This window comes from Lepisma saccharinum, chromosome 19 (genome assembly GCF_977018435.1).
Source record: "Lepisma saccharinum chromosome 19, izLepSacc3.1, whole genome shotgun sequence".
NCBI lineage: Eukaryota > Metazoa > Arthropoda > Insecta > Zygentoma > Lepismatidae > Lepisma > Lepisma saccharinum.
Window position 1 is genome coordinate 10,936,934 of NC_139247.1, and position 25,809 is coordinate 10,962,742.

The window sequence follows — 25,809 nt, forward strand, 5'->3', positions numbered from 1 at the left end:
GATGAGGCATGTGGACACACCGGGGCAGAAGAGTTGTCAATAACACGAGCACACACAAATACATTCCTCTACGCATACAGTCCCAGATTCATCCAGTCGTGGGGCGGTTTTACGTGGCCCTATTACATGACCCCTTTATACACCAAAGCCCATAAAAGATGCGCCAGCTTCGGTTCGCCAGTCATTCATTGTAAGGATTTTCTGTGCGGTTGTTCAGTGAGCTTCCGCTTTTTCGAACATCGCCGTGGTGGTTGCAGCCATGCTGTCTCTTGCGGTGTCGGTGCTTTTGCTTCTGGGCGTCGGCGAGGCGGTTCCCAGGGACGCCGTCGCCGAATTCGCTGCCAAAGCTCTGCAAATGGCGAAACCTTACATTTTTCCGGAACCGTCGGCAATCGCCAACGAAGTAGAAACCAACAGAAGCTCGAGGAACGGCGTGTATTCCGGCGACACGTACTTGGATTCAGCTTACGAGGAGTGTTTGCGAAAGGACGCTTTCGCGTGTGCGAAATATCGGGCCCTGTACAGTTTGCACACGATTGTGTTGCAGGACAAAATTCCGCTCACGGATTCCCTAAAGTTGGTGCAGATTCCTTACAAGGACTCCGGCAAGTACGAGCTGTCCGCTGCCCCCCGAGGGGTCGACTCCGAGATGGACCAGTTCTTCAAGTTTGTCCTTCGGGAGTTCGAACGATTCACCAAGTCCCACGCCATCACCATTCCCCTTCCGGAAGAAGGGGAGTCCGCCCCTAGGCTCATCGATGAGGATGCCCTTGGAGACGGAGAAATACTGGAACGTAAGTAATTCTTTATTTTTTTACTGTAGACATTTATACTGTTATCTTGAGTATTGATACCTTATTACAGCAGCATTACAGAAATATTACAAGAGGCAAATGCAGCCTTAAAAGTCCAATAAACATTATAGGGCAGACAGCTCAAATTATATGATGAGGCATCAACTGTTATTTACAAAACGATCTCAAGACCGCAACACTAATCAAGTGAGCTTCGAGACGCCATTTTTGTTATTTTAAAGATGACGCCTCGTATACACACTTGCTGCAGTTAAGATGAGTGGTTTCTTGCCCTCTGTCAGCCTAAAACTTACAGAAATAAATCTGTAAATGAAAATTCAATATCTCAGTGCATTCTTACCACACCAGCCAGTTTACTAATGGAGGAGAAAGTTCGACAATGGCCTTAGTTCGCAGGCAGATGGGTGGAAAGGCCTTCGCAGTGGCTCATAAGTGACTGCAGAGACCCCAAAGACTTATTCTTCTTAACGTATTCAGCAGTGTTTGGAAGTAACTAGTTACAAGTAACAGTCACTTTCTTTGAGAAAATGTATCTGTAACTAGTTACTTTTAAAAGTGAGTAACTGTAACTGAGTTACTTTTTTACGATAGAAGTAACGTTTTAACAGTTACTTCTACAGTTACTTTGCGACACTTAAATTGCTATATAAGTGTCATAAATTATTGGGGATTTAGGACTCAAAGTGAGCTGGAATTTAGTTTCTGCTGTGATATAAAGGCCCATCTTTGATACATTAATTCTTGCAAGAGAATGCGAGAGGCCCCTGGTTCGATCCTTGGTGGGAGAGAATCGAGATTTTTTCCACCTGTTGAAGCGGTTCCGGCGCCCACCCAGAGTCGTATAAAGTGGGTATCTGGAGGGTGGTAAAGGATGCCAGGGACGTGGTACTGATCACATCAGCCCCACCTTCGACCATGATGAAAAAAGTGTGGGGCTCAAACTCCACACCCCCCTATACGCCATCATAGCGTCGCGTAAAGCACAGGAGAGCACTTTATTTTGTAATGAATATAAATATACGAAGACTTATTAAGATTCTTATTGGGAAACCTGATGGTAACAGACCTGTAGGAAGGCCAAGACGAAGATGGAGGGACAACGTTGAGATGGACCTAAGGGAAATCGGTACGGATGGAAAAGAGTATATAGAACTTGCTCAAGATAGGGAAAGATGGAAGGCCTGTGTTGCTGCAGCCATGAACCTTCGGGTTTAAGAAGGCTAGGGAGTTAGTTAGTTAGTTATACGAAGACTTAACATGTTATATTATGTACCAGTAACATAAGTAAAAGACATGTTAGTCTTCACAAAATATGTTAATACAATTAATGATCGATTTGTGTAATTTGGTTGCAAGAAAATTTTCAGGAAAAAATAATTGTAAAAGTAACTTACAGTTACTTTTGAAGTACATGTAACTGAGTTACTTTTTAAAATGAATAACTGTAACTCTTACTTTTCTAAGCAAGTAACTGTAACTTTATCTAGTTTACCTTTTTAAGGGCCGGTTGTATAAACATCACTAACTTGAGATCAGATTTGACCTACGATCCGGTAGTGAACTAAGTTCAAGCTTCTATCTTGTTGTATAAAGCTAACTGTCGATTTGTCGATCTTAGATCAAATCCTGATCTTGGGTCAAAGAAATACGTTTGGCAACGTGGCAAATCCAGACATGTCGCTAGTGTGCCTGTGATGTTACCAATTGTCCAACACTAAACAGCAAACATTTTAAAGTCGGTTTCGGAAAATGCATGTATTTAATATTTGAATAAAGAATAAATCTGAGGTACTGGATGTAGTAAATATTCGAACATGTTGCAAATTTAGTAAAAACACGTAAAATAGATACTAAACGGCCATTTATTGCTTGTGCACGTTCCACGTGGATGATTTGTCCTTGACAACGAAAGCAACTATCGGTTCTGGGTTGCAAAGGGGAGAGCATAAATATATTTTTTTAAAAAAATATGTATTTCTTTTTAACTAAAAAGAGGTATAACAACTTTCTTATACTCGGATTTGGAGCTATTGTTCATGTAAGGAGATGTTTATTATATTTATTTTGTGATTACACGACAGCATGTTACAGGTGGACCTTTAGTTCCTGTAAGTAATATACGGAATTTTCCTTGCACTTGAATAGCCTACGTTGTGAAATGTAAAATATGTTTGCGTTTTCCCGAATGGAAAGGTGGTGCTTGTCCTCGGATGTAAATTATGCACAAAACAAATAATATTCGAAATAAAATATGTGTCATTTATATATCGGAAGGAGAGAAAGCTTTACCTTATGGCTTTACCAAGTAAAATGCAACGTGCTCGGTTCATAAAACCAAAGTTACATGATCTGTTCCATTCTGCGGACAACATTGAATTGCAATAATACTTGGCTGGATGCAGTATAGCGAAATGGTAATATTTTTATACTCCCTCTTCATCCCAACGCAAGTTTTACAATGATATCATAACAAGAAAATGTAAGCGGGTCTATTTTCGGTTTGTATCAAAACTCGATTGATCTCAAGTTACTTTTCTCTGATGGTGAAATTAAACAATGTTACAATATGCTCTTGCGGTCATTTGAGGCAAATTTCAAGAAAAAATACATGGTATTTCAAACAGTAAATAACAATGACACGATTTATGGAAAGAAACAAAAATGGAAGAAATATTTATCATTGTCACCTCGTTGTGCATACTTCTTCTTTATTATTATGGAAACAGGATTTTATGAATTAATTCTCCCGTCTTGCCGCATACGTTCACTTGCAACACATTTTACAAGCAAATATTCGTTAGTGCAGCCTTGTTACAACAGCTGAACTACGGTCAATATCTGCTGATCGGAGAAAAATCGCGGATCAACTTTGATCGCAGATCGCAGGGACTGAATCTCAGTTCAACTTTTATACAACACAAAATCAGAGTTCAGCGTGACTGCAGATCAATTTTACTGGCTAATGGAGGATCAACTGTTTTATACAATCGGGCCTAAAAGTAACTTTCCGAACACTGGTATTAAGCCACTAACTCAAAGTTGAAAATATATGTAGATCAGCAAAAGGTCTGTGCTAAAATGCAGCAAACTTGTGCAATCCTACATACAGAATCATTCAGAATAGGTAATAAACAAAACAAATTAAGGTTTTCATTTGACTCTCCCTTGCACAATGAGGTCCATGAGTATTACCGTGCAAATTGTCCATCACCATGTTCGTGCACTTTATTTGACCCACTAGGAGCTTCAAGAATTAAAAGAAAACTCAAACAAGATGTTGACAACTCCTGCACCAGCATGCATAAAAATCCATTGCTTAAGAACACATGGGATGTGAGAGAAAAATCATTGAAAATAGTCATGGACAATTTGCACGGTAATACTCATGGATCCCACTGTACATGACATACAATTGCAAGTTGCGAAGAAACAAAATATTTGATAAGACATACAGTTCCAGATGATTATAAACAACTCAACTTAAACTAACACATGTGTAATAAAATACTATTAAATATGCATATTGGCAACTTTTAATCATCATTCATCCTCGTTTAAAGCGATTAGCCAAAAGTGGCATATACGTGAACTCAGAAGAAAACTCAAACCCAACCTTACTTCCACGTAGTACACTCAGGTAACTGCATATTACAGGCCAGGCTCTGGCGTCTCGACCCACGGCCAGTATAAAGTGTGGAGATCGTGCTTAGTCGTTCATATATGTTAGTGATTGTCCCTTCATCCATTCATCCTCATCTTCGCGATTAGCCGGGCCTCCCCGATGGCGCAGTGGTAGCGTCGTCGCCTTGTAATCAAGGGGTCCCAGGTTGGATACCCGATGGAGGAACATAATGGTTCGGATTCCACTTTAAACTGTAGGTCCAGTTCCGATTAGCCTTACTGTGGACTTAAAACACCAACTCAATTTATCGCGATTAGCTAAAATTGTCAAAAAAGGGAAGTGAAGTAAATCAAGTCAATCAATCAATCATAATTTTTAGTTGATATTATCAGAATTTATTATAAATATAAATTGTATTTTAACGCCTTAAGAATGAGCGAAGTTTTATAAAAGCATATTCTATAAAACAGAATATTCGACAAGTCACTATATTTACCAGAGAAAATTATTGGGGTGGGAAAGTTGGAGAGAATATTTTCTGGAGTAAAATGGCATTTAATATACGTCTTACCAAAGAAAAATACCTGCGTACTCTTGTTCTTGGATGTGGGGAATGAGTCAGTCCTGTTCTGCCCACGGCGACTAATTTCCCCTGAAATGTCTCCTGGCATCATGGTCGCCCTGAGTCTGGATTTCTTATTTTTCCATTCTCAATTATATTTCAAGATTTGTTCTGTTTCTACTTTCCCGTATTACTTTTCTAGTTTTGATTCTTGTTTACAGGCTTAGTATATCTTTGTTAGCGGTTATTTTCGCTTGTCTCGATAAGTTACAACCTTAGTGACAATGAAGTTCGACCAGTCACAAATATAGGAGTGCGTTGTGAAAGAAGGAGAACACATGCATATGCTGAACACATTTTATTCAGCAGGCTACATGGAACAAAGGAAAACATAAATTTCCGCTGCGACACAGCAATGTATGGTGTCCACACAAAATAAAACATTTTCGTCCATCTACACGTGACATTGAAGTTCGACCACTGTTAGAGGGGATCCTGTTTACCATGGTGTGACGCCGCCCCGTCGGCGAATAACTGTGGCAATGCGTCGGGGCATGCTGCGGACGAGTCGTTCAAGGTATTCCACATCGATGCGGTGCCATTCCTCCTGCAGGCAGGTGATAAGAGCAGCCACTGTCGTGGGTCCCCTCTGTTGCACACGTCGCTTAAGAACACGCCACACATTCTCAATGGGCGAGAGGTCGGGACTCGATGGTGGCCATGGCAGAGTTCGCACGTGATGGCGAGTCAACCATTCTCTTGTCAGCCGCGCTGTATGAGGCCTGGCATTGTCGTGTTGAAAGATGAGACGCCGCCTGTGGAACAGGTGCCTTCGCACTGTGGGAAGATGCCGCTCCAGTATGCGTGTATAGGCGTGTGCATTCACAATGCCCTTACAAACGTGTAGTGGGCCAATCCCAGATGCCGTCATGCATCCCCAAACCATCACAGACGCAGGTTTCTGTACCCGACGTGCATAACATTTTGTTTCATTCTGTTCCTCCTTCCGACAAATGACTGTTTTCCGTATTTTCCCGTACACAACATTGAAAATGGATTCGTCCGTCCACAAAACCCTGTTCCACTGCCGAAATGTCCATCCCCGGTACATTCGTGCCCACCTTAGTCGATTGCCTTTGTTCAACATGGAAAGGAAGGGTTTATGTTTCGCCTTGTACACTCGGTAACCGCATCGTTGTAGGTAACGGCGAATGGTTCTGGTTGACACTTCAATGTGAAAGCGTTCTCGAGTCCACAGTCGTAATTCGGCCACAGAAACATGATTGTTGGTCTGGATATAGCGCCTAAATATCCGTAGGTCACGCACGCTCAGCAGGCGTTTTCGACCGGGGGCCTTACCTGGCTCTGTAGTACCCGTATTTTGGTGGTGTTTGATGATGCAGTGGACGGTTGACTTGGGTAAGTTCAGTTGGCGCCCTATTTCCCAGGTTTGCCCCTGGCCATGGTGATGATGCACTGCGGTTCCTCGGTGCACAGCACGCGCTTATATACGGCGGACTCCCTTACCGTGTTCGTGACGTCATGCTTCCGTCGAATGCGCCACTATCTGGAATTTTTCGTATGGGTGTGGTGCCTGGTCGAAGTTCAATGTCACGCGTATAGTTCCCCGTTTTCGTTCTTTACGTGACCTTTGATGCAACATGCTGGGATCACGATTCTTGCCTGCTCACACGCCTCCTCTTACACACATGCGTCACTTCTGCGGGTCACCCATTCCACCGCCTATGCCTCTGTGCACTTAATCACGTATTCCTTTCTGGTCGAACTTCATTGTCACCAAGGTTGTATTTTTCTCTTATATTTCTTCCCGTTTTCTGACTCGTTTTCTTCTTTCTTCTCATTCTTTCCCTTTGTATACTTTCTATATTTTTCTTTCATGTTTCACTCACAGTCTCTCTATTTCCTGTCTCATCTTTAATGCCTCTTTCTTGATAATTTCGTTTTCTATAGTCCTTCCCGTTTCTGTACTATCTTTATTGTTCCTTTATCTATCTCTCTCTTCTGTCAAGTTTCTATATTTGTCATCATTTCATACTCTCTCTCTCTTTCTCTCTTTTTCTCTCTCTCCGCCTTTGTATCTTCATTTTACCTTCGCTCTTGTCTCTAATTTTCCTATTCTTACTCTCTCTCTCTCTCTCTCTCTCTCTCTCTCTCTCTCTCTCTCTCTCTCTCTCTCTCTATGTCTTTATTTATTATCTCGTTCCTTTTTATTTCTTTTATTGTTTCTATAATTTTTCTTCCCATCTCTCATTCCCTATCGCTTATTTCATGCCTTCTTTTCTCTCTACTTTAAAACACTGATATTTCTGACTACATACACATAACCAGGGAACGGATTTATATGTAGTAAAAATGTACTAAATATGTAAATACATATTTAGTTATTTTCACCAAAAGATGGAGTTACATATGGAATTAAAATGGTAAAAATATACATTTTTAATAATATAAGAAACTACATCACATAAATAAAATATAGTATTCTTACAGGAATTAATTGTAAAACAAGACAAAATGTGTTTTCATTTTCTGTTTCCAAAACAATGGAGGGGTGTAAGGGGTGATCCGTCCACATAGGACACCCAATTGCAAATCTCACTTCCACGTAGTACACACTGGACTTCAATTTGTAGACTAACGAGGCCCTGGCGATTGGCCCTATGGCCAGTATAATTCTGTGTGTTGTCCTGTATTTTGTCCTTAAGCGTGCTGAGTGCCCCTTTACAGCCTCAGATTTAAACCTAAGTCAGAATGTTTTAACATTTACAGTTAAGTTAGTCGTTATGGTAAGGAGCTAGACCCCGTATAACGTGACGGGTGCAAAATAGCCTAATTGCTGACGCACCCAAAATTTTAAATTCAAATTCAAAACAATGGATAACAAAATTTTGTTGAGAGTGTTCATACATGAATTTCCTTCTGTTCTCTTAAGATGTAGTATTTATATTGACTAAAACTGCGTTACATATCGCAAGAAGTAATAGTAGTGTATTTCAAGTTCGCAAGATCTGCTGGAGGTAACGTTACCAAAATAATATTTTTATCCAATGCCTCAAAAATCATTTTCTATTGTAGAAAACAATTTATTTATTTATTTATTTACTCAGAGTTTCAGATACAGTCTTATTTGGCCATTTTACACTGAAACAACATAAAGTAGAAACAAAAAATAACAAAAGATAAAAACAATAACAAGATGGAATAGATTTACATGTTCTTGGTCAGTAATACATAAAAATTACGTTCTAGAAGGAAAATATCTACATTCAGAGGATGTTTGTTATAGATTTCTGCGAGCCTGTAAAACAAGGAGCGTTGTAGAAGGGATAGCCTAGTGGTTGGGTTGTGGAAGAGTGCAGGTTGCGCGTTTGCTTTTGGGGTACCCTAAGTGTGAATTCACTGATTAGGAGATCTGTTCTGATTTTGCCATTTATTATCTTGTATAAAAATTTCATGTCAGCTAGATCACGACGAAAGGATGGAGTGTGAATATTCAGAGCAGCCATGGTGACTGATTTGGATACATGTCGAAAGGAAGGTATTCTATGGCGAACAATTGCAAGAAAGAAACTGAGAACAGAATCTATTCTGGTGAGATTGGTTTTTGAGGCCATTCCCCAAATTGGGGAACAGTATTCAAGGATGGGCGAGATGAAAGATTTAAAGAATAAAGCAAGAGATGATGGGTTTTGAATTTCGCTAAATCTGTATAGAAGACCGAGCTATAATATGATAATTAAAAGTGAGTTTTTCATCCATGATAATACCTAGGTCCTTCTGGGTGGAAACGTTTTGGATTGGATCGTTTTCAATAGAATAAGTAGACATCACTTTGTTCTTTTTTAGGGAATAAGTAAGAAAAGAGCATTTCTGAGAGTTTAGTTCTAAATTCCACTGACGACATCACTTAACAAGTTATGTGAGAGCATTTTGAAGAATCATCATGTCATGATGCGATGAGATCTCCTTAAAGAGTTTAGAGTCATCCGCAAACAAAAGTATATTGATAGGGAGGGAGGACAGTATTTCAGGGAGGTCATCCATGTACAGAAGGAATAGGAGCGGCCCTAAGACACTCCCCTGGGGAACTCCAGACAAAACGGGAAGAAAGTTAGAAGAGGTACCTGAGAGAACAACACGTTGTTCACGCTCATGGAGGTAGTACTGGAGTAAAGAGAGAAATTTGCCATGGATGTTAAATCTGGATGATAATTTATGAAGAAGAAATTTATGATTAATAATTTTGTCAAAGGCTTTCGAAATGTCCAAATATATAGTGTCAACTTGAGAGTTATTATCAATAGCTCTGGCAGCATGCCAAAGTAAGACGGAAAGATTTGTTAGGCAAGAGCTGCCTGGAAGAAAACCATGTTGTGCTGTGTTGATATATGGTGACGTAAACTGTTTTGATGAAACAGGAATTTGAAGTGTTTTACAATTGCAAAATAAAACAGTTGGGAGGGGTAAAATTGAAAAAAAATTGTTGATGAGAGAAAACTTGTAATTTACACAATTGGATTGCATAAAAAATGTACTAAACTTTTGTTTGTTTAACGTCGCTTCGGACTTTGTCAGTTATTCACAAGAAATTGAAGACTAAAATTGGTAAACGCTGTAAGTGCCACAATAATTCAAACACCGTTTTCCATGTTAAACTTTGAAATGTGCCATGCTTTATAATGTGGTAAACGTGAAATGTGGCTGGTAGTCCTCTAAGTAGTTCAAAGGGAGTGTAAAGAGGTCACTAGTGTGCACGTTCTTACGGGCTGATGTGTGGAACGATGCGATTTCCCAACACTTTCGCTTTTGGCACTTACAACATTTACCACTTTTAGTCCTCATTTCACCCAACTCTTTCACTCACACGGGGACATGTAATTTTTGCGCTAACATGGAGTACATGTTGAGAAATGTTCTGAAATATGGAAATAATATGTAGAAATAACTAAAATATGTAAAATATGAGTCAAACTCTAATATATATACACAAATAGCTATGGAAAATAAGAACGGAATTTTTCGAGTCTACATGCCATGATGTGCAGAGATAATATTTACATATAAATCCCTTCCCTGTACATAACGATTATATTCCACTTAAGATTTTGGATAATTTTCTGTGGTCGACTTGCCAAACATTGATATCGTGTAAACCGCACGTAACGTAAACAACAATCTACTTGAAGGGCAGTCGGCTTTTGTCAACAAAACCTGCGCACAGGAGATACACTGACTGACGGACAATCTTGTTCGGTTCTTCTTGCAGGATGTAGAACCACGAAAATCTTAGAGTGCCATTCCTCTTGGCTACATGTAATTTTGCTGCCAGGTGCTGGATACAGAACTGCAGATTCTTGATTCTGGTAAGAGGCGAGATGCAAAGTTCTGAGGCGTCCCAACAACAGCTGTTGACGTGGGGTATAATTTTCCACGCTTGGCTGTTTACGACCACCGATTTGCTTTATTCCGATTGTAAAGGATTTGTTTGGGAAACATCACTGGAGGGGAGATATTCTCATTCCCTCTTCGAACTCTTCAAATACTTACGAGGTACTTACATGTAAAATTCATATTTTAGAGAGAAACAATTCCTTCTAATTCAATTATTTACCCTAGTTTACCCGAAGGTTTGTCAGGCCCACCACCTCTTTTATTTCGATATTTAAACTGTGAACATTTTTATAAAAAAATTGAAATAGTTTCCAATATTTTTGTTCTTCATAAAAACATAAATGTAATGAGAATACCAGACAAAATTCACTTGGTGGGCCTATCAGGCGCCTCTTTCAATGCGTGTCATTCGAGGCATCATTCACAGTGTACAATTGGTTGATTATTATGGTAATATTTGTTAATATATATAATTAATAAACAATTGCCCCTCTACAAATAAAAAAGCATTAATGAAAAATGATTAATTTTTTGTGAGTTTTAGTGAATTATAAAATATGTGTGTGTGACACTCATGCAATAATTCGTTATTATTTTTTTTATTAATTATGGTAATTTTTGTGATTATTATAATTTATAATTGTATAAAAACAAAGGAAGGAGTGATTCAATAAAAATGGTCTCTTGAATTTTAGTGATAAAATAATTGTGCCCCCCACCCCCTCAGGTAAGTAAGTTTCTTGTACGACGCAGGTAATCTAGCGTTAACCCTTTCAATTGTTTCGTCCTTGAAAATATGCATAAATGGATGATATTCAATGTGACGTCAGCGGCATAGAGCATGATGGGAAATCTGACCAAAACCACATGGTCCGGCATTCGGTCCGGCAAGCCACAGCAAGCGTGAAGCGAAACAAATGAAAATGACCTGATGTTTATTTTTAATTGTATATTTTCAAATCAAGTTTTCTTGTGGTAAATTGATGCGTTGTGTGTGTGTGTGTGTGTGTGTGTGCCATTGTTTATGTATAAATTTTGAGAGAACATAATACCTTTATACAGTTTCTTCGGTGGTTAAGATGGCGTGATTTTTCCAATGCGGGGTGAAATATGAATCGTATTTGAAAGGTAAGTACTGTGTTTGTGGCTAGCGTTATATGACTTTTGTGTTACTCTTTACATTCGCATGCTTTGCAACGCGCGTGATTGCTGTGCAATATCTAATAATGTTCACAGAAAATTTGAAATACTGCTTCAACAATCAGCAGATGCGATCGCAATATGCGTAGATTTGCATACACTTTTCAGCATATCTTCTACGCCTGTCTCAATACACATAGGAAAAGTGACAATGAGACGTTCCGGCCTCAAATAATATAGTACACAATTTTGTAATTCGTATCATTTCTATAAATTATCTTTTTCACGAGAAAAAGCTTACTTTTGATTCACTTTTAAAAAAAATTTATTTAATTTTTTTTAAATCCCCTCCACCGGGAATCGAATTTTGGATCCTTCGGTTACAAGTGGATATCATTAGCCACTGCACTATCGGATAGGCCCGATTAATTCCATGAGAAACAGGCTCCATAGTCCTATACTTTTTCGTATGTTACGTAGCTTTATACAACGTTGTTTTGTGGCAATTAGCTTCTTTTTAGATACTCTGGTCATTGTTACGAGTCCTAGCAAAATGTGGAAGACTACATTTGGCATGTAATCGTTATATTTGTACCTTGAATCACTGCCACAAAAGCTGTGACCGCAACACTTATCAAACGTGTTTTCAACACGCTTCAAAACGTTTGCCGGAATCATGGCAGCGGGCTTGCTTACGCGCAATGAATTGTGGAGGAAGTTGTTCGCTGAATATCATCCATTGAAAGTTCTGTTGTTTTAATCGATTTAGATTATTTTACTTCGGTTTTCTGCTACTTCTGGTTAATGTTAAAAGTGAAGGTGAGTGATGTGACAATATAATTAACTTCATGAAGGGACACTCACAAAGAACACAGGGATTCGAAACTAAGTCCCCTGGTGTTGTTGCGCGCTGTGATTGCTTTCTTGTTATTGTAGTTCTACACGTATTATTGGACTTACCCTTAAGGTTGATCAAAAACCGCTATTGCCTTGTAATGAAATGGTACAGGGTTTGACCCCAGGTCGAGGCTAATGGCAAAGCTCCAAATTGTGGCATGTTTGGAAAGAATGAGGAACGAGGAAGTGTAAGCATCAGCAGGAGCTAGAATGCGGAATGGTGCGAGTGCAAGATGTAGTAAGGGTGATGCACATTTGCCATTTGCACAGCACGAGATTACATGTTGGCGTGGTGGTGTTCTTTGGTGCCATAGTCTTCCGCCATGAAGTTCTTCAGCAGAGAGAATCGGTTTGCCAGAAGAGCCAAAAGGACCTCTCCAGATGTCACTCGAACGTCTGACCTGATCGTTCCTTGGATACGGAGCAAGAGTATGAGCTTGGACCATGGCTTCTCGCCACTCTTTGACCTTGACTCCCTTCGAAGCAAGGTCGAAGGTCGCTTTTACAGCGTTGGGGAGAGCTCGGAGAGGTTAGACCAAGAAGGAACTGATGGCACAAGGGACCCTCTTCTCCCGCCGACAAGAAGATGGGGAAGAATGCGCAACCTTTGAACACAGCCACCTACACGGTGCAGACATCGGATACACTAACGTCCGTTGCCGCCCGATTCGACAGCATCCCTTCGGAGTTGGCGAGGTTGAATCGGCGGCTAGCCACATGGCTCATTCCCGGGCCAAGTCCTGTTCGTGCGGACAAGGAGAAATCTAAATCCACGGAGGATGAGCAGCAGGTGTCCACGCCGACGTAAAATAAGTCGCAGAAGCTGTCGCTTCCGCCTCCTGAAGAAAAGGAGATTCTGGACAGCTTGTGACCAGTGTCTCCACATTGAGAAGATCAAGACGCCATCATCCCCAACACATGTTTCTGTTCCTTCCTTGATCCCAATATGTCGGATCCATTGGTCATTAAGTACGGGCCGAGTCCTATGGAGTTATTGCATGCATGGAATTTGTGGTGAATGCGGCCATCTACTATGATCATTCACCTCTCTTCGTCAACACCCTTACCACATCTTGTACTCGCACTATTCCTCATTCTATTTCGTGCTGACGCTTACACTTCCTCGTTGCTCATTCTTTCCAAACATGCCACAAAATTTGTTCCTGTTTTGAAGCACTACTCACAATCATTATCTGTCAACAAATGAAAATCTCATAAAAACGTGATTCTTAATTTCTGTTAATGATGCTAATTTCTGTAACTACCATAATTATTATTTACTGCACTTATGTAAACAGCAAAGGAAGCAGTGATTCAATAACATGATGATTTATTGAATATTAGTTATAGAAAAATGTGTGGGTCTCTTGGCCTCTCTGTCAGGTAAGTAAGTCCCTTGTCAGCTAAGGTTAAGCATGAACACGCTGTGAATCGTGTGGCAGGAATTCGGTTTCCGACTTTCCGCATTTTGTAGATGAGGCATTGAATGTGCTGTAAGAAATCCCCACAGGGAATCTTCATACATAAGACATGATTTATTCACCTGCCATACGATAACATAAATTATTCATTACTACTTCGTTCCGTGTTTTCCATCTCAAATCCCCTCACACGTTATCCACGGAGAAAGGGCGACATAGTCATGAAATCATTCGTTTGAATGTACTGACCTTAATGTAAAGGAGGCGGTGTATCTTATTTTTTTTCAATCTCCATAAATTTATTAGTCTTAATACATTATATTGATATAATAGTAAAGATTAATATTTATAGAGTGTTTTGCAATTATGAGTCTATTTGAATTTAATTATATTTTAGTGTTGAATTGTCCATTTTTGATAAACATTCTGGGGTCTAAAACATGGGTTTAGATGACGTATGTAGCGTGGCGAGCATATGTTAAAAGCGGATGAAGTGTTGTGGAAATGTTAGTTAGGTTGGGATGCGATTTGTTATGTCCGGACGCTCTGCACTCGCTCTGGGTTACAGAACTTGAAGTAGACAAAGTATTTTCATTTCTTGTTTGTAGGTTTTTTTCCTTTTGTGTATTTTACAAGGTGTTTCTGTTGCTGCTTGTGGGAATCAAAAGCCTTACCGCTGACTCATGCAGTGTTGCGTGTCGAGGACACGCGCCTGTTGAGAAGAGCCGCGTAAGCATTCTTCCGAGGGAGCAAAGTTGACTGCAGTCCAAGTTGCAAAGTCTACACATACCAAAGCAACAGCGAGATTGTAGTGGGAAGACTATGAAATGATTGAGGGATGATCGAAAAGGTTTATTGCTGTATTTTGATGTGAAATTTATCTATAAAGAAATTGGATATGATTTTATGTTGTATGGTGTTTTTATAATATAAAAGTATGATGAGCGGGTAGTGAGTAAAATTAATTGTTACTTGGTCGTTATTTGTGTGGGAAATAGATGGCATAGTACCAGCACAAACATGAAAATATAATTATAATTAAATAGATTAGTAAAGGTTAATGTAGATTAAAACCTTAAAAGTGAGATATTTACATAGTGTAGATTAAATACAAAAATGGTTAATTAAAACTGGGAAAAAATACATCATGATTAGGGTAGATATATATAAATTATAAATTTGACTCCTGTAATAAATGTTATTTTTAATTCCCAGTTTCCAGAGGCAAGAAGAAGAAGCTGGCCATCCTGCTTCCCCTGCTGGTCCTCTTCAAGTTCTTCAAGATCAAGATTATCCTGATTCCCATCCTGCTGGGCATCCTGGCCATCAAGAAGATCCTGGCCATCGCCGCCATCTTCCTCCCCGGCCTCATCGGCGTCCTCAAGATCTGCAAGCCTCAGCTGTCGCAGGGCTGGAGCTCCCCCCCGACGGGCCACGAGTACTACGGGGGCAACGAACACACCGCCGGGGGCTACGGCAAGGAGCACTACTCGAGGAGGACCTGGGATCCGCAGCAACTCGCCTACAAGGGATACTACGCGACGGGATCGTAGAGCGCTTCTTGGGTGAGTGGATTCTATATTTTTTCTTTAGAAATATATCGGTGCTCTCCAGGGGGGCTTCATTAACTGCGGCGGAGATATATATAGACTCTCTGAAAATGGGCCTTTTTTATATATACACGGTATTTCAAAGATAACGGTTCTTGTATTGCGACAAGTCATTTTTATAGACTCCACTTTTTCGTGCTATTAGTTTATGTGGGCTATTGGCAACCAAAAAATCCATTGCTTATGTTTTGTCAGTTCCTGAAAAATATTTTTTTTGCAATATGGACTTAGTGGTCTAATTGGCAGGGTGTCTAACTGCCATTCAAGAGACCCAGTTCGATTCTTGGGGTGGGTGTTCTAAGGTCGGAATGTTGCCAGCCTTGCCCAAGCATAATGCATCTCTAGGTCTCACCCAGCCTCAAATAAATAGATACCTGGGGGCAACCCTGGAGGGCAAAGGCGGCCTGAGCGTGGTGCTGATAACATCACCTCCAATTTGGCCGAGATCGAGAATATGTTGTGGGGCCCTACCCCCAAAATACCCTAAATGTGCCTTAACGGTATGGTGCTGTATGCAGGGGGAAATATACCTTTAACTTTACCTAGTATAGAATGTTTATTTGTGGCAGAGTCTATATATAGATTGTTTTCCTTAGATTCATTTTGCGTTTTTTTTTTTTTTTTGCATTATTTACGATGAAGCGAATTTGCGGTTTCTCTTTGGATGCACTTGCCTTCAAGGTCGACGCAGAGAAGGGGCCATCCGGGCACCACCCTTGGGAGCACCAAATTAAACAGCGTTTGGTACATCCCGTCATGTTTCCCGCGCTTGGCGATCGTTGGCATTTTTAGCAGAAACCACGCGGCGTTGCCTCTGTAGACATTGGCAGTGTCCGAAAGGTACAAAGCACACACTTGGAAGTATGATCTTGACTGAAGTGACGTCACCTAGTGCCATTCGAAAGCGCCAAGTACACAATCAATCGCGACCACAGCTCGTAGTACGGATCGTTGCAGAGTTGATCATGTGATTTCTGCACTCCTTGTTCATTTGTTTGAAATCACGGAGGTAGAAAGTCAGCAATACAGGTTAAATATACGTTATAGGCTAGCAAGTTGATGGTTGAAGTTCTTCTAATGTTTGGAAATGTATGTATACGAACATTTGAATATGCTATGTGATTTCTATGGTGAAAAACAAGTATTTAAAACGCGGGGAAAACAACGTGTCCTCAGTTTTATCTACTGGTCGTATTTGGTGCTGCAGTTGAAGTGAAATTCGAAAGACATTCCCTTCCAATCCACGACTTCAAGACCGCACTGCAAGACCATTATCGTCGGATGCTCACTTAAAGTACGGTGTTGCACCTTTCGGATACGGCCAGAGTGAACCCTGCATTGGGTGAAGCCGAGGTCAGGTTGCGTATAAGATACACGGGTATGCACAAATTCAACACCACACTACCCAGCACCACGGTTATAAGGCAAACTTCTTGCACAAACAAAACACGTGGGAGATAGTTAGCAATGTGGCAACAGCGTCTACGTAAGCGCCTTTCTACTAGCCTCCATTCGACGCAACTCCAACTGGCGGTTGGCCTTGGGTGTGTGGTCCGATGGGTGTCAACAAACTCAGTTGCGAAGTAAAAGCTGAAGGGATCAAATCGCTCTCCCGAAGCAACGTTGCAAAGCGTACTTCTCTTTTTGCCAGTTGTCTTTATGTGACTGAGTGTCCGCCTGCATTCCGACCTGTGTGTGGGTGGTCCTTCCGGAAACTTCAAGGACCACGTGTGCGGTTGCACCATTAACCCCCGCTGATTTCTGGTGCTGGCAATATCGTTGCCCGAGAAGACTCTTTCTCGCCTTACGGTACGTTTGGCAACATGTGGTGTACCCAACGCTCATTTGTTTTTTTTCCCCGGTGCCATGTGACTAGAAAATACCCGATGTTAGTCGAACAAAATTAAACTGATCGCTGATTCGCTGTTTCCCAGCCGCCAGTTGGAGTTGCGTTCAGTATAGCAGACGACATTTTACCTCGTTTCTCATTGGCACAGAAACTGTTGAGCGGTCGCTAGCGCGGGAAATCTGACAGGTTGTGACAAACGCGGTATAGGTCTTCCCCCTGAGCAAAAGTTTTTAATACATATGTATTTCTTTTTAGGCAGGCCTTCCCTCCCTGTCAAAACTTTATTTATGTTTATATAACTGTAGCCATTTATTTTAAAAAGATTTGGATTTGTGAAAACAAATATAATTGATGTTGCAAAATCATGTAGCAATATAAAAGATAAAGTTCCCCGTGCATGTAGCACCATGTCATGAAGACACATTTAAGGGATGTGGGGGTAGGAACACACAAATTCTCCTCTCCGCCATTTTGGAGATGATGTGATCAGCACCACGGTCTCTCCCCCTGGAAAATTTTAGTGGGGGGGAATAGCTCCCACGGATGTCGCACCCTGCTTTGAAAACAGAGCAAGCCTTGGCTTTACCAGTGGCATATTTTTCGTATTACCTCGTTTACCGCCGGATATTCAATATATGATATAAATCAATTTATGGAGGATTGAAGGTCAGAGGGCGACGGTTGAACATGTGCGGGATTCTCCAAAGGCGAATGTAATCTGTGCTCTATCCTGCACGAAGGTTTATGGATCCTTCTTCTTTGAAGAAGATACGGTAACAGGAGTTGCATATCACCAAATGCTAATGAATTGGTTGATGTCTCAACTACAGCGCCTTGAATAATAAAGTAGTGTGGAAAACGGCACGGTACTGGGCTCTCTCGCTGGTTCCACTCGAATATGATACCGCTAGAGGCGCTGGTGTTGGTCTCGGTGCATGGTATTCGTCTGCTTATAATGGAAGTAAAAGGAGTTTTCGCTGCAACGTCTGATTCTTCTTTTGAAGCATTTCTATGAATGTGATAATTGATATGATAATTAGTACAGTGGTCGAGAAGATATTAACGAACATTCTATACAGTCAACCACGTCCTGTTATCGTTATACTTTCATTAATAATACGGGAGAAAAAATACGCGTGGAATGCTCTTGGGAACTAAATTTTTGTGTATGAATTAGGTTCATATTTATTATCATCATCATAATTTCTTTTAAAGATAAAGCATTTATATTTTTTTATTTACTGTCTCTGTTCTTCCGCTTTAAACTAATCGCGGCAATGATGATAATGATGATTGAATGAAACAACATGGGGAAACCCACAAAACGTCCTTAATGCCATCGACATGAGTGTAAGGAAACTTTCAGACGAATGGGACAAGCGACACGGGATGTTTACACTGATGTGACTAGTGACACAGACACTTCCAGACTGTAAAATAGCATTCATTGCGCATGAGGGTCGAAACAGCAAACGACACGTTCATTTCATATGTCGTATTCGCATGCTACTTGTTACTTCGGTCGGAAAGCTCCTTAAGGGAAGGGTGCTCAGACCGAAGCGACGCGCTACGGGGGAAGTTCCCAACTAAGTGACAAGTGACATCCTTGAAGCGGCACTTCAGTCTATTAGCAAGCGTTTGCTGCTAATTGTGCGAACAACAGATCTAGGCGACACGATAAGCCACACGTGTCGCTTTGTCGCTTGTGTGTCGCTCAAATTGGGCCATTTACTCAATAGCTTGCAACGTGTTGTCGTGGTTTGTTGATCGCGCATGCGCGATGCAATGAGTGTCTTGCTTTAGGGATATTGCGTACCAAAGCGGCACGCGACACTTATCGCTTGAGGATTTCACCAACCGAACGCTGGCCTGTGTTGTCGTTTCCAAGCGACATGCGTCGCGTCTCGCTTCGATGAAAGTTGCCTTGGACCGAGGGACCCGTGTCGCTTTGGTGTGAAATCCTCGTATCGTTTGTCGCGTGTCGCTTTGGTCTGAAATCTCCTTGAGGAAACGGTGCAGTCAGAGCTTGTGTCCCTACGGTTCGAAAGGCTGCACTGATTACCGACTGCTCGCTTTCAAGGGACACTTGTGGTTTGTCGCCTCGGTATGAAATATCTCTCAGGATACTATTTATATTCTAATAAAAATAAACTTTAATACAGTCCAAGACCTGACGTCCGGAATCACATTGCGATGTTTCTTCTTGTGTTACGCACGCATGCTATTTATTTATTTATTCATTTTATTTTACTTTTCTTTCCAAATTAATGCCACTTCGTGACTGCATCACTCCACAAATATAACTATTTTCATCAATTCACGTACCGCCTTTCAAGACAAACAAATCTACATAATATACTACAAAAACTAACAAAGCTGCATTACTTTCATAAGAAAATTAGCACCGATACTGATCGCACTGCCATCTATGTTGTCATCCGTCTCGGGAACCAGTTTCTTGGGTCGTTTTCCACACTACGTTATTCAAGGCGCTGTACCTCAACTGCATCAGGACGGGGGAAACTTCATGTTCCAACAGAACGAAGCACGACTTCACTGGCACAGAGGTGTTAGGACTTTTTTGGACGAAATCCTTCCACAGCACCGGATCGGTCGTGCAGCAGACGACAACCGCGCTCTCGCACGGTGGCCACCACGGAGAACTGATCTCACACCGTGCGATTTTTCAAAGACAAGGTGTAAGTCCCCCACTTCCTAATGATATAGATGAGTTGAAACAACGCATCACGGCAGCTGTGAAAAGTGTAGACGCAGGTACCTTACACCGGGTTTGGGTTGAATTTGATTATCGTCTTAATGTGTTGCCGCGTGACACAAGGAGCACATATTGAACATCTGTGAGTTTCCGAAACAAAACATAAAGAATTACTTTATAAAACAGTGAAAAGTGTTTCCTGATAACATAGATAGTTTTTGCTTTATAAAGCATTGAAAGTGTCTATTTCATTAGTAGTAGCCATGTATATCATCTTTAGTTTTAATGCATGAAAAAAAAATATTATTTTCGCTTTAAAACTAAAATTTAAATAAACTATATAGACTTTTTTTTGTACGCCAGTAATCAGTCTTTATCGTACCCTTCCGAGGACTGGGTTTCCTCACGATTGTACGCGGCGAAGGCAAGGAAGCCGAGCGACTGGCTATTTAAAAACACATTGCTTCTGTGTGGTCAGTTCACCGCTGGAAATAGCGTTGTCGGAAGAAAACTGCTTGTCCCTTTCTGTTTCCGTGCGGGTCAGGTGAGAGACACATCCAGCTGCTAACACGTAGCAAAATGGGTTCCTAAAAGCCCCAAACCTATCCTAACAACGTAGGCATTATTAGAATTGTAATTGTGAAAATAATGCATGCAAGCTGGTTTTTCGTGCTATCAGCATGTTTGACAAACGGATTCTCGAGAACTGTTGGCAGCTGGATGTGTTTCACACAAAACCCGTTTCTGTGTGAATCGCTTGGCAGAGGGCAGTGTTGCTACATTAAGGGGACAAGATACAGTTACGCACCAATTCTGCATTTATTTCATTATCGCCCGAATGGACACTGCTACTGAAAAATGCAAGTCGAATTTTCAGTTACAATGGAAATTTTATGAAAACTATCGAAATTTACCGAAATTTTGAAGCTGTCGGACTCCGTTTCTGAATTACCTGCATGCCTGAATTGGCGTTTTATTTATATTATATATAATTTATATATATAGGGGGTGTACAATAAATATATGCAATAGATCGAAATAATTGTTACAGTAAACCAGGTCAAATATTCAGTATACGCCTCAGGTTTAAGTTTAATTAGATTCGGAATCAAGAGGGTTTTGCCCCCTAAAACCGTTTTTTAGCCGAAACAAGAAAATACGTATTTCTTCCTTTGGGCCACTCTATACACCTTCCAAGTTTCATGGAAATCGGAGGGGGACACGTAGATAATCTCCCTTGTTAGTGTGCTAAAAATAATAATAGATTTGTGTGTTGTGACTTCATTTATGATTGGCATAAATCTGTGATTTGCCCCACAAATTTCTGAACCTTGTCCGAAAGAATAATCAAATGCAATTATTGTGATTTTTTTTGTTTGGGGAAATCAAACTGCTGAAACATAGATTTTCCAAAAGTTTTATATTCGAACCCAGTCCAGTGCAGTGAATACATGTTCAATGCTTTTTCCTAGTGTTAACCCGTTGAGAGAGTTATGCGCTCACTTAGGTAAGTGATTCAATGTACGTTAAGTGTATCGTTCATCATTTTGAAGGGTCTAAGTGATTTAGTATATTGGCACTATGATTCATTGTGCTCTAATAGTGGGTTAAATATGGCGTGTTAAATGGGTTCGATGATATACAGGGTGATTCAGAATTCCTATTACAAACTTCTAGGGGTTGTAGAGGGGACTTAGTAGATCAAGTTTTGATAAGGAACCCATGTCCGGAAACGTACCATTACGTACTACACAGATGAAAAGATCACATAATTTCACATCTCCCGCTTCACGGTAGGCAACCCACATTGACGGAGGGTGACGTCTTCAGTCACGTGATGTCATGTGTACTGCTTCCAACGTCCTCCGTTTACAATCCTGTGTGCTTCGACCTTCACGTCAGTTGCTAATCAGTCGTTACAGTATGGTTGAATACACATTTGCCGAGAACACCGAAATGTTGTTAATTTACGGCGAAGCTGAACGTAATGGTAGAGCTGCGCAACATCCGTATGCAGAGCGGGAGATGCGAAATTATGTGATCTTGTCATCTGTGTAATACCAAAACGGTACGTTTCCAGAAATGAGTTCCTTATGAAAACTTGATCTACTAAGTCCCCTCTGCAACCCCTAGAAGTGAGTAATAGTAATTCTGATTCACCTTGTATATTGTACTCTTGTTTCTGTGGATCAAGATCGTCCAGATAATGTACTACATGGTGAGCAGGTGTTGTAAAGGTGCATATGTGTAGGTGTCTATAAAAACCTTTATCTCCAGGAAGGTATCAACTCGGGGCAAGCCTTGGCATCTAACGACCTGTTGGGTGAGATGAGTCAAAGCAAGGACTTATAAAACCTTTTCCTGCTCCCCAAAAATAGGCAATAGTTAGGCTGGAGAGTTCGATGAACTATCCAATCTCCAACCGTTTCGATTTATGAAAATGAACCAAGTCTACTATAGATGCTCTATAGATGGCAGAGTTGTATATTTTTATTTTTCTCTAACTTTTCTGAAATACTGCTGAGTAATGTAATCAGCATAACAATGCTTAAAGTGGTTTCAGTCAATAGTATGGCTACTACTACCGTATAAAGCCCACACAGGGATTTTATTGGGATCGAACTTAGGCTTTGCTAGCCTAAGGCGAGAGGTAACTGGCTGCGAGAAATATATTTTAGGTGTAAGGGGACTCGCCCCTGTGAAATGAGGAGAACACTTTATATTCCGTTACGTACACTTCGCTTGACGGGTCTGGCGTGGTCATAATAATTATACAGGGTAATTTGATAATGCCGTAATGCACAGTAATAACATTTGTATTGTTACATAATTCAGGACATAAAAAGGTACATGTATGCCATTTGCAAGAAACAAAATATAACTCACGGTTTGAAAATAACGTCCTCTAAATGGCGTATCATGTCCAGGAACGGCGATATGAACTGGCCTGCATGATCGCCGGATCTAACAGTGTGTGATTTCTTTTTATGGGGATACTTAAAGGATCGTGTGTTTAGTACTCGTCCTCATACACTGGAGGAACTAAAGGCTGCGATAAGTGAAGAGATTCGGTCCATCACTGCGGACGTACTGCAGAAAGTTATGAGAAACGTCCATTCCCGAATGCAGGAATGTTACCTCAGGGAGGGACGCCATTTAGAGGACGTTATTTTCAAACCATAAGTTATGTTTTGTTTTTTACAAATGGCATACATGTACCTTTTTATGTCCTGAATTATGTAACAATACAAATGTTATTACTGTGCATTACGGCATTATCAAAATCTTCCACTCCCGCGCGCCACCCTGTAGAAAGGATTTTACCTGTCGACTCTGTAGAGATGGTCGTCTCCGCTGATCTGTAGATAAAGCACTCCTGAAATACAACTATGATAGCGCACCACTCCTCGCTGTAACTCCTAACGTATCAATCGATAATCAGACTCTACTTTGTAGGCCACAAATGTTCGCTCGATAACTTTCTGATTACAACTGGGCTGAGATCTGGCCTCACGATCTATTTAAAGGGAATTCAAATTTCCGATCGTTAAAGCCGTTGAGAGTGTTCCATCCTTCCGTTAACCGTACTTTTTGCATAAAGCTGACTTTACTTATTTCTACTGATTTCCTGTAGATTCCCACGTCAGCAGACTTCTAAAGATCCGCTGAAGATTGCTGGTGTAATATGCTTGTAAGAAGCTACTTCCAGCGCTTCAAATAGACCCCTTGGCGAAGTGATTAGACTATCGAGCTGTGACGCCAGTGGTACCGGGTTCGAGTCACGCCTTTGGCGTGATACGATACTACAACAACAACAACTACTACTACTACTGCTACTAATGATGATGACTGATTGATTTAGTTCATTTCACTTCGCGTTTTGTGCCTCTTGGCTAATTTGCGAAGATGGGGTTGAGTGATGAAATGATGAAATTGATGAATGGACATTCACAAACAACCAAGCCCGAGCGGGATTCGAACCCGGGACCCTTGACTAATTATAATAAAAAATACATATTAAAATAATAATGGTATTATTATCATTATTAGTGATTGTTTCTGTGAATGAAGGTATCGGTACTCTTCAGGTTTGTTTGTTATTATTATTTGAGCAGCCGGGAATTAACTGTGTATGTACGATTGTTTGAAATAATTTTATTTCCGCTTGTGTTTGTAATTCAATAATAAACCTGCGGATTGATTGATGGATTGAGTTGGTGTTTTAAGTCCACTTTATGCACAGTAAGGCTAATCGGGACTGGACCTACAGTTTAAAGTGGGATCCGCACCACTATGTACCTCCACAGGGAATCGAACCCTTGAAACCTGCGAATTCAAAAACACTGCCAATGTTGGTGTATTGATATTTCAATAACGGTTACAGATCGGTTTTTTCACATGAACTCTCCATCCTAACCATACAACCAATCAGTTTGGTGCCGGAAATCTGTTCCTCTTGCGACATTGTACAGTCACGGACAATACAAATGGGACACCGACCGCCTGAAATACTCGCTTTCCTGGAAAGCGTTATGTGTGTTGCATAACCCTACGGCGGTGGAAGAAGTTGCCATTGAGAATTTGCTATTTAAATTCACTCATCGCCGCAGTGTTAAGCAACTATTTCAGGATCCAGGACTCCGCTTCTTATTGTCAGTCAATGTACACCCATGTTATTGTTTTAATATAATATACAAAAGTCCATCTTTTATTACATTAATAATAATAATAATCCGTGGCTCGACATCCCTGGACTCGTGGCTCGACTATCCCTCCCACAATCCTACCTCGAGGTGTGAAGACCTTCGACCAGTAATGGGGTTAAGATGAACCCTCAGAGAGTTCCGTGACCTGGTTACGCTACTCACTCGTAGCTCCCTAATTTCCTCATGATGGTGGGTTGCCACCGGTCTTGTGCAGAGGCCGAGAACCCAGAGGCTGAACCCAGGCGGACTCGAACCCAAGCCGTCCCGCAGTCGGAGTCCAAAGCACAGCGCTTTAGACCGCACGCCCATGGAGGAGGACATGTTACAATAATACTTTATATGAAGAAAAAAATAGAAATTTCTTGTACAAAATTTATCTCTTGTGGTTTACAAATATTTCGATCAGTTCTATTCGTTTGTGATGTAAATGAGAATCTAATTCCTTGGAATGATAGACGTAAAAGATATTGGGTTTATATGTTTACTATGGATGCAATAATAATAATAAATTTAGTGCTATTATCTTTGACGGTACGCCGTACCTCCTTCTTTCAGTAGGTGAGAATAAAACTAAAAGATTTTATTTTAACGAAGGAAGTGGGTGTCCAGATGGATACACAAGCCGATCTCCGTGGTTAGCGCAGCTCTCTATGTTGCTAATGGTCCCGGGTTTGAATCCTGGCCTGGGCATGTGTATTTGTGAGTGCCCGTTCTTCAGTTTCATCATATCATCACTCATCCCCATCTTCGCGATTAGCCAAAAGTGGCAGACATGCCAAGTAAAATAAACCAACTCAATCAATCAATCAATGAAACATGGATGGAGGACCATACTACATGGTCCCACTTCAGGCGCCCGCCCAGCCCACAATATTTACATACTTGTAAAATATTAAGCGCAGATCTTATGATGAATAACAATAACAACGAACGAATTTGAAGAATATCGAAACCTTCCTTCCCGGAAGAAAGCATCCTTAATAATAATAATAATGCTAACAACAATAATAATAATAATAAATGATATTGTTATGTGAAAATACATTATTATTATTATTA

At 40.7% G+C, this 25,809-nt stretch overlaps 1 protein-coding gene and 1 pseudogene across 1 annotated transcript in view; both read left to right on the forward strand.

Moving 5' to 3' along the window:
- The first annotated feature begins 200 nt into the window (after positions 1-200).
- The window catches only part of LOC146003072 (uncharacterized), a 29,852-nt gene continuing 4,243 nt past the window's right edge, over positions 201-25,809 (forward strand). Inside the window, exons 1-2 of the mRNA XM_083141243.1 lie at positions 201-794; positions 15,085-15,434. Of these exons, the coding sequence (XP_082997369.1) occupies positions 260-794; positions 15,085-15,422 (873 nt within the window). The 5' untranslated portion in view covers positions 201-259 and the 3' untranslated portion in view covers positions 15,423-15,434. The remainder of the gene's footprint in view (positions 795-15,084; positions 15,435-25,809) is intronic.
- LOC146002744 (uncharacterized) lies at positions 12,772-13,558 on the forward strand (annotated as a pseudogene).